General features: G+C 43.4%; 1 protein-coding gene across 1 annotated transcript in view; it reads left to right on the top strand.

Annotated features, from left to right (window-relative positions):
• Nucleotides 1–16,739, top strand: part of LOC140487814 (GATOR1 complex protein DEPDC5-like) — a 64,014-nt gene that overhangs the window by 11,268 nt on the left and 36,007 nt on the right. Inside the window, exons 7-9 of the mRNA XM_072587096.1 lie at nt 6,021–6,090; nt 12,726–12,804; nt 16,097–16,158. Of these exons, the coding sequence (XP_072443197.1) occupies nt 6,021–6,090; nt 12,726–12,804; nt 16,097–16,158 (211 nt within the window). The remainder of the gene's footprint in view (nt 1–6,020; nt 6,091–12,725; nt 12,805–16,096; nt 16,159–16,739) is intronic.

The raw sequence follows: 16,739 nt of genomic DNA, 5'->3' as shown, positions 1-16,739 counted from the left end.
TACCCATCCAGATGCCTTTTCATTGTAATTGTACCAGCCTCTACCACCTCCTCTGGCAGCTCATTCCATACACACACCACCCTCTATGAAAAAGTTGTCCCTTAGCTCCCATTTGAATATTACCCCGCTCACCTTAAACCTTTGCCCTCTTGTTCTGGACTCCCCCGCCCCAGAAAAATACCTTGGCTATTCACCCAATCCATGCCCCTCATGATTTTATAAACCTCTATCGGGTCACCCCTCAGACTCCGACGCTCCGGGGAAAAGAGTCCCAGCCTATTCAGCCTCTCCCTATAGCTCGGACCCTCCAACACCCCGGCAACATCAGTGTAGATCTTTTCTGCACCCTTTCAAGTTTAACAACATTTTTCCTACAGCTGGGAGACCAGAACTGAATGCAGTACTTCTGATTATTCTCAACTGAAAGCAAGCTAATGACCTCCAATTTTTGTCCCACTGTCATAAATCACCGCCATAATAAAAACTTGCATTACATTTTCAGAAAGTCCGTGCTTTTTAAAAAAATTCATCAATGGCAAGAGGGAATCACTAGCTAGGCCCAGTATTGATTGCCTGTCCCTAATTGCCCACAGGGCAGTGAAGAGTCAACACTTTGCATTGGGGCTGGAGTCACATGTAGGCCAGACCAGGGAAGGATGGCTGATTCCTCCTCTAAAGGGCATTTTAACTTCCTTTCTAACACTGACATTGGCCATTGTTCCTTTTATCATTCACAACAATAATCCAACATATGCTGCTATTTTAAAGTCAAAAATCTAAGACTGATTGCTAATATATGTATAAATCTCGCGCCTCACATCACATTATCGTCAACTGGGATGACAACAGCAGAGGTATAGATATGGGCAAAGAACCAAAGAAGTTGTTTTAATACAAAAACAACTTGTGTTCATGTAGCACCTTTAACATAAATGTGTTAAGGTGCTTCTTTGGGCTGTTATAAAGCAAACTTTGACACAAAATTTTGACAGAAATAGTAGGGTAGATGTCAGTGGTTTTTATGGAGTATCTTAAAGGAAGAAACGGAGATAGAGGGAAAGAGAGCTTCAGAACACAAGAAATAAACGCAGGAGTAGGCCCTTCGAGCGTGCTCCACCATTCAGTAAGATCATGGCTGATCTTGTGGACTCTGCTCCACTGATACCCGCTCACCACAACTCTGAATTCCTTTACTGTTCAAATGCTATCTATCTTTGCCTTAAAAACATTTGACAAAGAAACTTCAAATGCTCCACTGGGCAGGGAATTCCACTGGGCGGCACGGTGGCTCACAATGCCAGGGACCCAGGTTCAATCCCAGCCTCGGGTGACTGACTGTGTGGAGTTTGCACATTCTCCCAGTGTCTGCGTGGGTTTGTTCCGGGTGCTCCGGTTTCCTCCCACAGTCCAAAGGTGTGTAGGTTAGGGTGAATTAGCCATGTGAAATTGCCCCATAGTGTTCAGGGTTTGTAGGTTAGGGTGAATTGGCCATGCTAAATTGCCCCATAGTGTTCAGGGATGTGTAGGTTAGGGTGAATTGGCCATGCTAAATTACCCATAGTGTTCAGGGATGTGTAGGTTAGGGTGAATTGGCCATGCTAAATTACCCATAGTGTTCAGGGATGTGTAGGTTAGGGTGAATTGGCCATGCTAAATTGCCCCATAGTGTTCAGGGATGTGTAGGTTAGGGTGAATTGGCCATGCTAAATTACCCATAGTGTTCAGGGATGTGCAGGTTAGGGTGGATTGGCCATGCTAAATTACCCCATAGTGTTCAGGGATGTGTAGGTTAGGGTGGATTGGCCATGCTAAATTACCCCATAGTGTTCAGGGAGGTGTAGGTTAGGTGCATTAGTCACGCGAAATGTAGAGTAATAGGATCGGGGAATGTGTCGAGGTGATATACTCTTCGGAGGGTCGGTGTGGACTTGTTGAGCCAATTGGCCTGTTTCACACTGTATGGTTTCTATGATTCTATGATAACAGATTCGCAACCCTTTGGGTAATGAAGTTCCTCCTCAACTCGGTGGTAAATCTGCAGCCCCTTATTTTGAAGCTATGCCCCCTTGTTCTAGTTTCACCCACCAGTAGAAACAACCTCCCTAGTTCTATCTTATTAATTCCATTCATCGTTTTCTGAGGTTCTATAAGATTCCCCTCCCCCCAATTCTTCTAAATTCCAATGAGTATAGTCCCAGTCTACTCCTACCTTTCCTCATAAGACAGCCCCCGTCAACTCCAGAATCAATCTAGTGACCCTCCTTTGCACCCTCTCCAGTGCCAGTACGTCCTTTCACAAGTAGGGAGACCAAAACTGCACACAGTACTCCGGGTGTGACCTTAACAGCGTAACCCCACATTCCTGATGAAAGCCTTATGCCTGAAGCATCGAGTCTCCTGCTCCTCGGATGCTGCCTGACCTGCTGCGCTTTTCCAGCACCACACTCTCGACTGCAGTGTAACCCCCCCATTTGAAACTGTTATGACACTTGGTAAACCCCTCTGCTAATTTAAACCCAACACCCCGAGGAGCTCACCTTCCACAGTGATCTGTTAAATTCTGAGAGGCAAAGGACTACCCCAGAGGTCACTACTTAAAGTAAGATTTAATAATGTTATTCTTTAAGTCCAACAGAGAACATTAAAACAACAACTATTTACAACTCCTCTCTCTTATACCTATCTTTTATCTTCCACTCTACAATACTGGTCTGATTTTTTTTAAAGAAAGCTCGTTTAAGATTTACAGAGAAAATAATCACTTTTCAAAATCAGCCAGCATTGTCGATTTTCCTCTGTAGACTTTCCTCTGGGTTTTCCTGGGTCATCTCTTCTTCGGTCTTCCGCTGCATAACATTTTCTTATGGACAGGTATCTTTCAGAGAGCTATTTGGTTAGCAGTCTATACTTGTTGGTGCTTGGCAGTTCTCCCCCTAACTGTTCAAAATGTACCATTTTATAACCCAAAACATCGGATTGGTTTGATGTCATCCCAAACAGTAAAATTCAAATTCAATTGGATTTTGGTATCTGGGGCGTAACTTAAACTGATTGGCCGACTTTGAATTTGTTTTTGTTCCATGGCAACACAACTCCAGCTATTTGTTTCAACCAAGTATTATATTTCTAGCTTGTTCAGCACTTACTGTGGTTTTGGTCAGTCCTTGCTAGGTTCCTCTCTCTCTTAAAGGTACAGTACACAGTTACACCTTCAAAACAAAACTCCATCCCTCTAGCAATAAAGGGCAATATTCCATTTGTCATCTTAATTACCTGCTACTGCTGCAGCAGCTGCAAACCAACTTTAGGAAGGGGGCATGTTGTTTTACTTGCTCATGGTACACAGCCGTCAATGCCTGGGTCAGCCATCATTGCCTCTCCCTCATGGTGTATGGGTCACTCACATTGCTGTGGATCTGGAGTTACATGTAAGCAGACCCAGCAGATTTGGACATTAGCAAACTGCCTGGGTTTTTCCCCAACAATCGCCAATGCTTTCAAAGTCATCATCAAACATCACGTTTCCAGAATATTTCTGAATCAAATTCCAGCATCTGCCATGGCCAGAATTTGAGCCCCGCTCCCCTGAACATTATCTGGATTAATAGTCTAGCAATAGTACCGCTAGGCCATGGTCTGTCTACACTTGTGAAGTGTGTAGAGGTGCAAAGGTGCACCCAGGCTGCATTTGGTTAATCCCAAGTATTGGATTAGTGGTGCTGGAAGAGCACTGCAGTTCAGGCAGCATCCAATGAGCGGCGAAATCGACGTTTCGGACAAAAGCCCTTCATCAGGAATAAACCTGATGAAGGGCTTTTGTCCGAAATGTCGATTTCGCTGCTTGTTGGATGCTGCCTGAACTGCTGTGCTCTTCCAGCACCACTAATCCAGTGTTTGGTTTTCAGCATCTGCAGTCATTGTTTTTACCTTGTTGATTTTAATCCCCAGTATGGCAAGCTTACTGTGTGAGACGCAGAAGAATATAGTGAATTGTGAAAAGTACGGTTATATTGTGGTTCTACTTTGAAGGCAGTGTTTGGGGCTTTCTACAGTGAAATGGGAGGAGATAAAGAGCAGGTGCTAGAACTTAAGGCCTGGATAACTGAAATTAAAACTCTCTCAACACCAGGTTATAGTCCAACAGGTTTATTTGGAAGCACTAGCTTTTGGAGCGCTGCTTTTTCATCAAGTAATCACACAACCACCTGATGAAGGAGCAGCCCTCCAAAAGCTAGTGCTTCCAAATAAACCTGTTGGACCATAACCTGGTGTTGTGTGAATTTTTAACTTTGTACACTCCAGTCCAATACCGGCATCTCCAAATCATGGATAATCATGGCCGCCATTGGTGGAAGGATTCACATTGTGAATGAGAGGAGTATGCATATCTTGGCAGCGTGCAGCCGGAGTAGATGATCGTCCCCAGGAGGAGTGAGGCCACAGAGAGATTCCAAAGCGAAGCTGAGAGTTTTAAAACTGAGGCATTGCTTCATTGGTAGCCAGTGTAAGTCAATGGATGTGAAGTGGTGGTTGAATAGGACAGTGCTCGCTTGAACACAGGCAGCGGAACATGTCTGACATGGATATAACCGAGGATGAGATATTGGAGATTGTCCAACGTGTCAAATATAGGAATTGTCAAGTCTCGAGGTGACAGCAGCTTAGATGAGGGTTTCAACAGTAGATCAGCTGCAGTGGGACAGATTCAACAAGGTAGATAAGCAGAATAATTAGTTTATTTGAAGATCACCATGGCAGCATGTGCTGGATTATAATGATGCAAATAAATAAGTAATTAGAACTCCCAACCTGTTTATGCACAGTGTGAAATACTAGAAGCATGACAATCTACAAAGCTGTGCTGGAATTCATTTTTCAGAGTAGAAATGAAAGGTCTACTGCATTCAAAATTTTGTTTCAAAGTCCATTGATCACATTATTGTCAAGTTGTGTTTATTACATTCTCAATCCTATGAATACTGCTTCAGGTTTATAAAGTAGGGCAGAGTAACAGAGGTGGGGATCGGTGACCTTCCTGTTTGCACAGAGGTCGGTTAGCTCAGTTGGCTGGATAGTTGGTTTACGATGCAGCGCGATGCTAACAGCCCGTGTTCAATCCCCACACCAGCTGAGGTTACCATGAAGGACTCTCCTTCCTGACCTCTCCCCTCGCCTGAGGCAGGGTGACCCTCAGCTTAAACCCACCGCCAATTTGTCACTCTCTCTCTCGAATGACAGACTGTGATGATGTTACACAGGAGCCCAGGCATGTTTCAGACTCAGCCTGGATGAAGGATGGTGACAGTAGCTCAGAGCCTGTGGCAGGAACTGAAGCCGGTGTCTTCAATCTTTCCAGCATTTAATTGGGGGGACGTTTCTGCTCATCCATCACTGGATATTCGACGAGCAGGCTGCTAATTTTCGGATAGTAGTGGAGTTCTGAGAAGTGGTGAGGTAGAGCTGGGTGTCAACAGCTGATGCGAAATGTGTCTGTGCCGACGTGACGCCATTGAGGGGCAGTATGGAGATGAGAAGTAGAAGGAGGGATAGATTCATTTGGGATCCCAGAGGTAATGGTGTGGGAGCAGGAAGAGAAACTGTTGGAAGGGAGTTGGGTCTGGAAGGAGGATGGTTTAAAAACTGATTCCGATTTAACATTCAAAGAAATACCTGAATGGGAAAGAAAAACACACAGCTATAAGGAAAAAACAGGGCAGTAATATCAATTGCATAGCTCCACCAAAGGGCTAGTACAGACACGATTGGACTGAATGGTCTCTTCCTGTGTTCTGTTGTTCAAAGCTAACATTGTTATGTGAGAGTGGAAAATCATGAGGTTGGATCGTGACCTCGCGAAGGAGAAAGACTGAGACATGATTTTTCAGGATTACATTTGCAGAATCTCTTGTGTTCTGTTGGTCTCCATTTGATTCTTTGCAGTGAACTTTTGGTGTGGATCTTGTGCTCTTGACACCAGGTTTCCATTTTACCAATTTAAGATGTTTGTTTATTGATTTCAGAGCTCAAGCAAGTGAACTTTGGGTCAAAGGTGAAAAGGTTACCTGTGGCTACATAAGTGAAGACACAAGGGTAAGAATTAACCTGTGACCATATGACATTAGCCTTCCCCCTGGGATCTGAAACCTTTTGTCATAATCTGCCACCATCTTGTACATTTTAATATTCAGTTTTAGGGTATGGACATCTTATTCAAGACTAGAAATTATTGTCTATCCTTACTTGCTGAGAGAAAGTAGTGGTGGGATGTCATGAGTGGCTTACTGGGCAACACGGTGGCTCAGTGGTTAGCACTGCTGCCTCACAACGCCAGGGACCTGGGTTCGATTCCAGCCCCAGGTGACTGACTGTGTGGAGTTTGCACATTCTCCCCGTGTCTGCGTGGGTTTCCTCTGGTGCTCCGGTTTCCTCCCACAATCCAAAGACGTGCAGGTCAGGTGAATTGACCACGCTAAATTGCCCCATGGTGTTCACGTATGTGTAGGGTAGGTCCATTAGTCAGGGTTTATGTAGTGTAATAGGGTAGGGGAATAGATCTCAGTAGGTCACTGTTTGGAGGGTTGGTGTGGACTTGTTGGGCCGAATGGCCTGTTTCAACACTGTTGGGATTCTATGATTCTAGATGAGAGTTGAATGTTGTGCTGTGGGACTGAAGTCACACATAGACCACACTCTGCATGGACTTTGGGTCTCTTTCCTCAAGTCAATTAGATAAATATGTAATAATCCAGCAGAGCTGAGTTATTGTCAAATGTGTTCAATAACCGGCGTGTGTCTTTTATTTGCTGTGGTAATTGATGAGGGCAGTGTGGTGTTCACAGTCTTCTGAAAAGCATTTGACAAAGTGCCATATATTAGGCTTCAAGTCATCGAGGTCTACAGCGTGGAAGCAGGCCCTTCGGCCCAACTTGTCTGTGCTGCCAGGTTCCCCCAATTAATCTAGTCCCATTTGCCTGTGATGGGTCACTATCCCTCCATACTGACCCCATCCATGTACCTGTCTGAGTGTTTCTTAAATGGCAAAATTGGTAGAAGGAGACTTCCACCATTACCTCTCACAGCCCATTCCAGGCATTCCGCACCTTCTGTGAGAAACAATTGCACCCTTTGTATCTCTCCCCTTTTCACCTTAAATCTGTGCCCTCTCGTTTTAGACTCCTGTACACTTGGGAAAAGCTGTTGACTGTCCGCCTTATCTGTGCCTCTCATGATTTTATAAGCCACAATAAAGTCTCCCCTCAGTCTTCTATGCTTCAGGGAATAAAAAGTCCTAACCTCTCAGCAAAGATTGAGTTCATGGTATGAAAGGGACAGGATAGCAAGCAGCATGGAGATGAAATTAGCAGAGTGGCAAAAACATTAGTATTTTGTGGACTCGTGTTGAGAGATCTGCTTTTCTTGATCTGTGTTAGTGGGCTGCATTTGCTGACACCCAGGAACATGCATTGTAACAACAAAATTTATGAAATACACTAAAATGATGAATGACAAAAACCTAACAACCCCTTACAATGAAAAAGAGTGGAGGAGAAAGTGAGGACTGCAGATGCTGGAGATCAGAGCTGAAAATGTGTTGCTGGAAAAGCACAGCAGGTCAGGCAGCATCCAAGGAGCAGGAGAATCGACGTTTCGGGCATGAGCCCTTCAGGAAAAAGAGTGAATGAGTTTTGTGAAACCTGAAGTGGTTCAGAAAAGATTTAGAAGGATGTTGCCAGGGTTGGAGGGTTTGCTGCTGTAGGGAGAGGCTGAACAGGCTGGGGCTGTTGTCCCTGGAGCGTCAGAGGGGTGACTTTGTAGATGTTTATAAAGTCATGAGGGGCATGGATAGGGTGAAGAGCCAAGGTCTTTTCCCTGGAGTGGGAAGTCCAGAACTAGAGGGCATAGGTTTAACATATAAAAGGAAGCTGAGGGCAACTTTTTCATGCAGAGGGTGGTGCATGGATGGAATGAGCTGCCAGAAGAGGTGGTGGAGACTGGTACGATCACAACATTTAAAAGGCATTTGGATTTAAAAGGTTTTGGAAGGATATGGGCCAAGTGCTGGCAAATGGGGCTAGATCTACTTAGGATATCTGGTCGGCATGGACAAGTTGGATTGAAGAGTGTGTTTCCATGTGGTACGTCTCTATGACTCTATGTGAAGTGTATAGATGAAGAGAAAATGAAACTATTAAGTACAAATTTTTAATTTGTTCTTTTTTTAAAAAAATTGGCTTTCGATTATGCAGGAGCATTTTTTTGAAAAATCTAACCGAGGTGAGCGGGTGCAGTCGGAATTTATTCTCCGAGCGTTGGTGTCAGCAGATATTCCGACATTAACGACCTAGACTTGAGTATAGAGGCATAATTTCACAACCTGTCTACTGCACAAAACTTGGAATCGCTGTGAAAAAACTCATGTAGAACATCAAAAGAAGGTAGATATGCAGATAGGTTAGACAGGCAAGTGGCAGGTGAAAGGTCATGCAGAGAAGTTATCTTATTTTAATAGGCAAAATGAGGAAGGGACATTTGAATTGTACCCTTTGTTTATTTTTTTAAAAGGGGGGAGGGGTACAGGAGCAGAGGGACCTTGGGGTGTTCGTACACAAATCATTGAAGGTAACAGAGCAGGAAACAAAAAGCCACTAATAAACTGCAGCATCCCAGGTGAGGGCACCGTACTTGAGAGGGTGTGAGAGCATTAGTAAGAACGCAGAAGAAATTCCTTAAAATGTTTCCAGCACTGAGGCATTTCAGTTTCATGAGTAAATTGGAGAAGCTGAGGCTGTTCTCCTTGGGGGAAAATTGAGGAGATTTGATCGAAGTATTCAAAATCCTGAAGGGGCTCGACAGAGAAATTAGGAAGAAGATTGTGAACCACAGGACATTGAAATCCGAGATCGCTGAAAGTGGCCATAGTGACAGGAGGAAAACATTTTTTACAACAGCCCAGTGCATCACGCAAGCCAACCTTCCACCCATGGAATCCATCCAAACGTCCCTCTGCCGTGGAAGGGCAGCTAACATAATCGAAGACCTCTCTTCTATTAGACAGAAGGTACAGAAGCTTTAACATATGTACCAACAGATTGAAGAACAGCTTCTTCCCCACTGTTGTTAGACTTCTAAAAGGATCTCTCAAATTTCAAATTTAATGTTGATCTCGCTTTGTATGTACCTTCCCTGCAGCTGTAACATTGTATTCCTCACTCTTAGACACTTTCTATGGTATGATCTGCTTGTACTGCGTGCAAAACAAAATATTTTACTGTACTTAGTTACATGACAATAATAAATCAAAAAAAAATTAACATATCTAGAGCACACTCCCTGAAATTGTTGGAAGTTGATTCAATTAAGACTTTTAGCAGATTACTCTGGAAGGGTGACTAGGGCTAGATGAATGGTTCTTGCAGAGGGCTGGTATCGACCTGACAGGCTGAATGGCTTCCTTCTGGGCTGTAGCCGTTATGTGAATAAAACATAGTCTTCACTGATGTCCCAGCCGAGATCCTCTCCATTAACACAGCTTGAGATGAACCACGTTGCCATCTGGTCTGTGCTGGTTTACTGTTGCACCATGTGGTATGTTCAGCTACTGAGTTTCTGGACAACTACACACTGTACCTTACTATCTTTTGTCACCTGCTGTTTATGGAGTTAATCAGCTTGCTGTTGCAATAAGCTATAATTAATAGTGATATGTGAAGGAATCCCTTCGACAAGAGTATTCGAGAAAGGGACAGGAGTAAGCCAATCGACCCTTCAAGCCTGCTCTCCCATTCAATAGGATTATGGCTGATCCAACATTCCTCACTTCCACTTACACTTTCCTGCCCTTTCCCAAAACCCTTGATTCCCCACTGATCAAGAATCTATTTATCTCAGCCTTAAATATACTCAAGGACTCTGCCCCTTTAGCAATCGATGAAGGAAATCCAAAGACTGTCAGCCCTCTGAGAGAGTAAATTCCTCCTCTTCTAAGCCTTAAATGGACACCCCTTTATTCTGAGAGTACGCTACCTGGTCTTTGACTCTACCGTGAGGGAAAACGTCCTCTCCGTATTTACCCTAGCAAGCCCCTCAGAGATGATGTCGTTGGGATTCCCGATTCTGCTGAAGGTCAGCGAGGAGAGTCCCACCTGTTTATTCTTTGCTCATAGGGACAGTCTCTGCAAACTGAGGATCATCCTAGTGAACCTTATCTGAACTGTCTGCAATAAAGTAACACATTTTTGTAAGGGGACCAAAAATCAGTCCTCCAGATGTGGTCTCACTGGAACCTTGTACAGTTGCAGTAAGATTTCCCTACTCTGATACTCCAAACCCCTTGAAATCAGGGCCAACACTACATTAGACTTGCCTGATTACCTGCTGCACCTGTGTGCTAGCTTTCTATGTTTCGTGCACAAGTCCCTTTGCGTTGCAGCTTTCTGCAGTTTTTCTCTATTTAAATAATACTCTTCTTTGGTTCTTCCACTCAAGATGAACAACTTCACGCTGTCCCGCATTATACTTTATTTGTCAACTTCTTTCCTCCAGTTACGATCAATATGTCTCTGTGAACTGTCTGCATCCCTCTCGCAACTTGCCTTTCCCCATATTTTCACATCGTCTGCAAATTTGGCTGCAGTACGTTTGCTCCCTACCTCCAAGTTATTAACGTATGCTTAAACAATGGCAGCCCCAACACTCATCCCTGTGGAACACCGCTGGTCGCTGGGGTCGCCAACCTGAAAAAGACCTCCCTATCCCCACTCATTGACCCAATTCTCTATCCATGCTAATATATTACTTCCAACACCTGGGAGCTTTGGCAACTTTCTGTGAGCTACCTTGTCAAACACCTTCTGGAAGTCCAAATATAACACGTCTACTGGTTCCGCTCTGTACAATCTAGTTGAGACTTCCTTCTGGTGGGTCAGTGGTCAGCACTACAACCTCACAGTGCCAGGGACCCAGGTTCGATTCCAGCCTCGAGCAAGCGTCTATGTGGAGTTTGCATATTCTCCCCGTGTCTGCATGGGTTTCCTCCGGGTGCTCCGGTTTCCTCCCATGGTCCAAAGATGAGCAGGTCAGGTGAATTGGCCATGCTAAATTGTCCTGTCGTGTTAGGTGCATTAGTCAGAGGGAAATGGGTCTGGGTGGGTTACTCTTCGGAGGGTCAGTGTGGACTTGTTGGGCCGAAGGGCTTGTTTCCACACTGTCAGGAATCTAATCTAATCTAAAGCATCTCAAATAAATTAGTCAGTCACAGTTTCCTTTCATGAAACCATACTTACTCTGGTTAATTAGATTGATTTTCCAAATGTTTTGCTATAACTTCCTAAAAAAATAATTCCAATGCTTCTCCAACAACAGATGTTAGGCAAATCAGCCTATAGTTACCTGCTTTTTGCCTCCTTCCCTTTTTGAATATCAATAGTAGTTTTCCAATCCTCTGCTACTTCTCCAGAATCCAAGGATATTTGGAAAATTACAACCAATGTATCCACTGTCTCTGAAGCTACCTATTTTAGGATCTTAGGAATCAAGTCACCAGGGCCAGGGGACTTATCTGCCTTTAACCCCGCTAGTTTATCTTATGCTACTTCTCTCATGATAGCGCTTAATTGCAATTTTTTTAGTGTTAATGGGATGTTCAAAGTATCTTCCACTGTAAAATATCTGTTTCACTCGTCTGATATTTTCTTGTTCCCCATAATCGTCTCCCCAGATTAGTTTTCTATAGGGCCGATGTACAGTTTGACCTCACTCTTCCTTTATCAGTATCCGTTAGAGGATTGTGAATGTTTGAAATTCTCTACCCAGAGATTTGTGGAGGCTAGATCACAAAGGATTTGAAGAGGACCTCGACAGATTTGTGCAATACCGAGGAGTTGCAGAGGGGCTGTGAGAAGCTGGCAGAAAAGAGGCCTGGGTCAGATCAGCCATGATCTTATCGAATGGAAGAACAGTCATGAGGGGCTGAATGGCCTACTCCTGCTCCTCGTCCTTATGACCTCAACTAAAGTCTTACCATTTTTGAGAAGAGGCTTAAGTAATATTAGGAGTTGCTCTTGCTACTGCTGTGAGGTCATACTTGAGGGACTTTGGGGAAAAAAGACCCTACATTACGGAAACCGCAGCAATATAGAGTCATACAGCACAGAAACACACCCTTCGGTCCAACTCGTCCATGCCGACCAGATATTCTAAGTTAATTTTCGTCCCATTTTCCAGCGTTTCCTTCTAAACCCCTCCTATTCATATACCCATCTAGACACCTTTTAAATGTTATAATTGTACCCAGCTCCATACATGCACCACTCTCTGTATGGAAAACATTGTCCCTTAGGTCCCTCTTATATCTTTACACTTTCACTTTAAACCTCTCGTCTAGTTTGGGAATCGCTGACCCTAGGAAAAGGACCTCGCCTATTCATCCGATCCATACCCCTCATGATTTTATACACCTCTATCAGGTCACCCCCTCAGCCTCTGATGCCGCAGGGAAAATAGCCCCAGCCTGTTCAGCCTCTCCAGCAGGAGATATTAAAGGGCAGGTCTAACGGAACAGGATTAAGGTCAGGCGGATGTAAGAATTGAAACTTAACGCAGGGGATTTCACACGAAATGGTGGGAAAGGATTGAGTCCAGAGTTTGTGGTTCGTGATGTTCAGGAGGAGGTTCAGAGTACAGGAAATGGTTACATGGTGACTAATGTTATTGGTGTTCTTCTCTAGGTGGTATTCCGATCCACCTCTGCCATGGTCTATATTTTCATCCAGATGAGCTGTGAGATGTGGGACTTTGACATCTATGGTAAGACCTTTTCCAAATAAATTATGCCGGATTACTGCACTGAAAACAAATGTAGCACCATTCAACAGGCACGTCTTCTCTGGCTGTGTATTTGTGATACTGTAATTTGATTTTAAATTGATCAGTGGGCCACGAATTTTAAATGTTCTTTATTCTGATGGGGGAGGTTTTTTACTGTTCGTGTGGATAATTTGGTTCAATCTTGCGCTTATGTCCTGCTGACAATGTGGGTAAGGTCCACATGGTGGGGGAGAGAGAGAGAGAGAGAGAGAGAGAGAGAAGGTAAAGTGGCAAACTAACAAAAAACCGGAAAGATATTGGTGATGCCTCTTCTGGTGAACTGTCATAGGAAGGATACTATTAAACTGAAGGGATTCAGAAGAGATTTACAGAGGCTGGATGGGCTGGCACTTTTGTTCACTGGAGCGTAGGAGATTGAGCGGTGAACTTAAGAGTGTTACGACGCGGCAGTGAACCCTTCTGTTAATTAAACCAAACACCCAGAAAAGCTCATCTCATCTCGTAACCTCTCAAAATATGAGTGACAGGGAACTCACAAATTCCACTAGTTAAAGAAAATAACATCCAAGTTATTATTTAACAACTTGAACATTAAACAACTATTCACAATTCTAAGCCACCCCCTTTCTCTTAACTGCTTACTATCTGCCTCCAACTCTATAACAATATGCTGTTCCAAAAAGACACTTATTAGAATTACATCAACTTAATTTTATAACCACATAGCAGCTGTCGTCTTGTCTTTCTTCTTCCGGCTGAGGATCTCCCTGGGTCATCGTCTTTCTTTCTACCGCGAAAATGTTATATGTGAAAAGGTACGTTTGATAGAGAGTGTTTCCTCCTTTCTTGGAGAGCAAGATGTTAGCTCTCCAGGCATTGTTGTCTCAATAGCAGTTACTTTCTGACCAATTTTCATATTGACAGATTTTATACTCCCCTAACATTGGATCGATTCATTGGTTCGATGTAGCAAAACAATAAATTCAAACCTGATTGGGTTTTAGTATCCTAGGGCATAATTTACACTGGTTAGATTCAAATTGTTGTCAAAACAGCAACCAAAACTCCGGTATCCATTTCACAGCCAAATGTTACATATTTTCAATTTTCCAGTCCACTCTGGGACTGCCATCTAGTCCTATACCTAGGTGTTTGTAATCTCTCAGTTCGGAACAGCATTCACTCTCTCTTACAGGTACAGTACAGCCTTCAACTTCCTAACAAGAGGTTTATAAATCATGAGGGGCAGGTGAATGGCAGGTGTCTTTTCTCTTGGGTGGGGGAATTCAAGACAAGGGGGCATACTTTGAAGGTGGGAGGAGAAATATTTGAAGACATGAGAGGCAGTTTTTTCACAGACAGTGGTTCATGTGTGGAATGAGCATGCAGAGGAAGTGTTGGATGCAGGCACAGTTAGAACTTTTTAAAAGATATTTAGGTAAGTACATGAATAAGAAATGTTTGGAGGGATATGGGCAGATATGTCGGAGAGTTGAGCTGGGGATTATGATCAGCATGGACCGGTTGGACCGAAGGGTTTCTGTGCTGTATGATTCGATGACTGTAGATGCTGGAAACCAGAATCAAAAACAAAAAAAAACCCAGAAATTGGTCAGAAAACTCAGCAGTTCTGACAGCATCTGTGGAGAGAAATCAGAGTTAACATTTCGGGTCGAGTGACCCTTCTAGCAGCCCTGGGATACTTAGCCAATATTTAGTCAAAGTGCAGCCTAAACTGATCTTATTTGGTGTTCTCAAAGAATAAATGCTTTTCCTGAAGTATTCACGAAAATAAGTGGCGGTGTTGTCGCTGGCCCAGTAAGCCAGAAGCCCAGGCTAAAGTTGTGAGGAAACTGGGTACAAATCATCCCACTGCATCTGGTGGAATTTAAATCTTGTTCATTACGTTGAAATTGAACTCTGTCAGAGGACCATCAATTGCTGTGAAAGCGAGTCTGTTTTAGGGAAGGAAATCTGCCTTCTTTACCCAGTCTGCCCTGTATGTGACACAGGACAATGCTATTGACTAATTATTGAATGCCTTTCTAGGCATATCTCATCTTGGTGAGATCATACCTGGAGTATAGCGTGCAGGTTTGGTCTTCCTACCCAAGAGAGGTTATATGTGCCATGGAGAAGCTCTCCAGGCTGATACTAGAAATGGAAGGACTGTCATATGAGGAGATAATGGTTTGCCTGGTCCTGTATTCACTGGAATTTGGAAGATAGGAGAGGATTATAGTGGTAGAGGCGGGTGAAATGACAACATTTAAAAGACATTTGGACAGGTACGTGGATGGGAAAGGCTGAGAAGGATATGGGACTAGTTCAGTTCAGGAAACCTGGTCAGCATGGAAGAAGAGCCTGTTTCCGTGCTGTTGGACTCCATCTGATTGAGAATGTATAAAATTCCAGCAGGGATGGACAGACTGGATGCTGAGGGAATGTTTCCCCTGGTTGGGGAGTTTAGAACCAGGACGCATGGTCTCAGGAAACAAAGTAGGCCATAGATGAGGCAGCATTTCTTCACCCAGAGCTTGGTCATCCCATGGAATTCACTGCTACAGAAGGCTGTAGATGCCAAATCACTTGAGTATGTTGAAGAAGGCATTGATCTTTTTTTTTAAAAGGCTTCAGACGTCTGGAGAGAAAGCAGAGATATGCTATTAAGGTAGGGGATCAACCATGATCTAACTGATTATGGGAGTGCATTCAAAGGGCCAGTTGGCCTATTGCTGGGCAATATGTGCTAGTCTGGTCAGTGACACTTGTATCCCAAGCAAGAGCAGGCTTTTAAAAAGCTTGTTGCAGAATACTGACAATGTCGCTTGCGTTTTCATGGTAATTTAGCCCGAATGTGAAGCTATTTCCTTACTTTTTCTGTACTTGTATAATATGAGAAGACAAGAGCTTACTCATTTGGTAGAAATTCAGATATTTAAAATACTCCTTATGAATTGTATGAACTTTTTTTTTGTTATGTAGGCAAATTATTACAAGATAGTAATTTGCATTTGGGTAGTTTATCATCTGCCTCTGTCTTTGTTTTAAAGTCTTTTCACAATCCCAGACTGTGTGGAACCCAGTTGGGCTGTGGGTTGGATTAGTGCACTGACAGTAAAGGTATTGAGCCCTAGACTGATGAGGATGGAAAGGAAAAAAATAGTTCCACTTGGAACGTTACACCTTCCTGTAGGGATTGAGAAAAGGAAGGTTGCAGATGTTTCTTCTAATATTTTACTGTTCAGTACCATATTTCTTCCTTTTTTAGGTGATTTGTACTTTGAGAAGGCTGTGAATGGTTTCCTCTCGGACCTCTTCGCCAAATGGAAGGTATAAAAATACAGTGGGGGCATAGCATGGAATGTAACTGTGTGTGGAAGTTGGAGTCAGTTTTACATATACAACATTTCTGTGTTTTTATACAATGCCTTTGTACAGTGTTAGGTAACTGATACCATGTTGACAACATATGTTATTAGTAATTCACTAAATTCTTTTCAGACCTTGAATTTTCATATTTTTTCTATTGTTCTTTCCCGGAATTGGGGTTGAGGCAAAGTTCTATAATGCCACCAACTTCCTGATAGCTGCTTTTCCTACTCTGCTCAACGGACATTCTTAATGTGTGTCTCAGTGTTGAGGTTAGAGTTTATTGCTATAGACAATAGGTGCAGGAGTAGGCCATTCTGCCCTTCGAGCCAGCACCACCATTCGTTATGATCATGGCTGATCATCCTCAATCAGTATCCTGTTCCTGCCTTATCCCTATAACCCTTGATTCCACTATCCTTAAGAGCTCAGACCCCTAAGGGTCTGATTATACCCTCTCTTGAGGCTATAGTGTTCTAATTGCTAATATGTTAGATGTAACTGTTCCATTATTTTCCAAGTTTAAATTAAGAAAGACTTTA

The sequence above is a fragment of the Chiloscyllium punctatum genome, chromosome 17 (genome assembly GCF_047496795.1).
Source record: "Chiloscyllium punctatum isolate Juve2018m chromosome 17, sChiPun1.3, whole genome shotgun sequence".
Taxonomy (NCBI): domain Eukaryota; kingdom Metazoa; phylum Chordata; class Chondrichthyes; order Orectolobiformes; family Hemiscylliidae; genus Chiloscyllium; species Chiloscyllium punctatum.
Note: the sequence above shows the minus strand (reverse complement) of the source record. Positions and strands in the feature narration are given on the sequence as shown.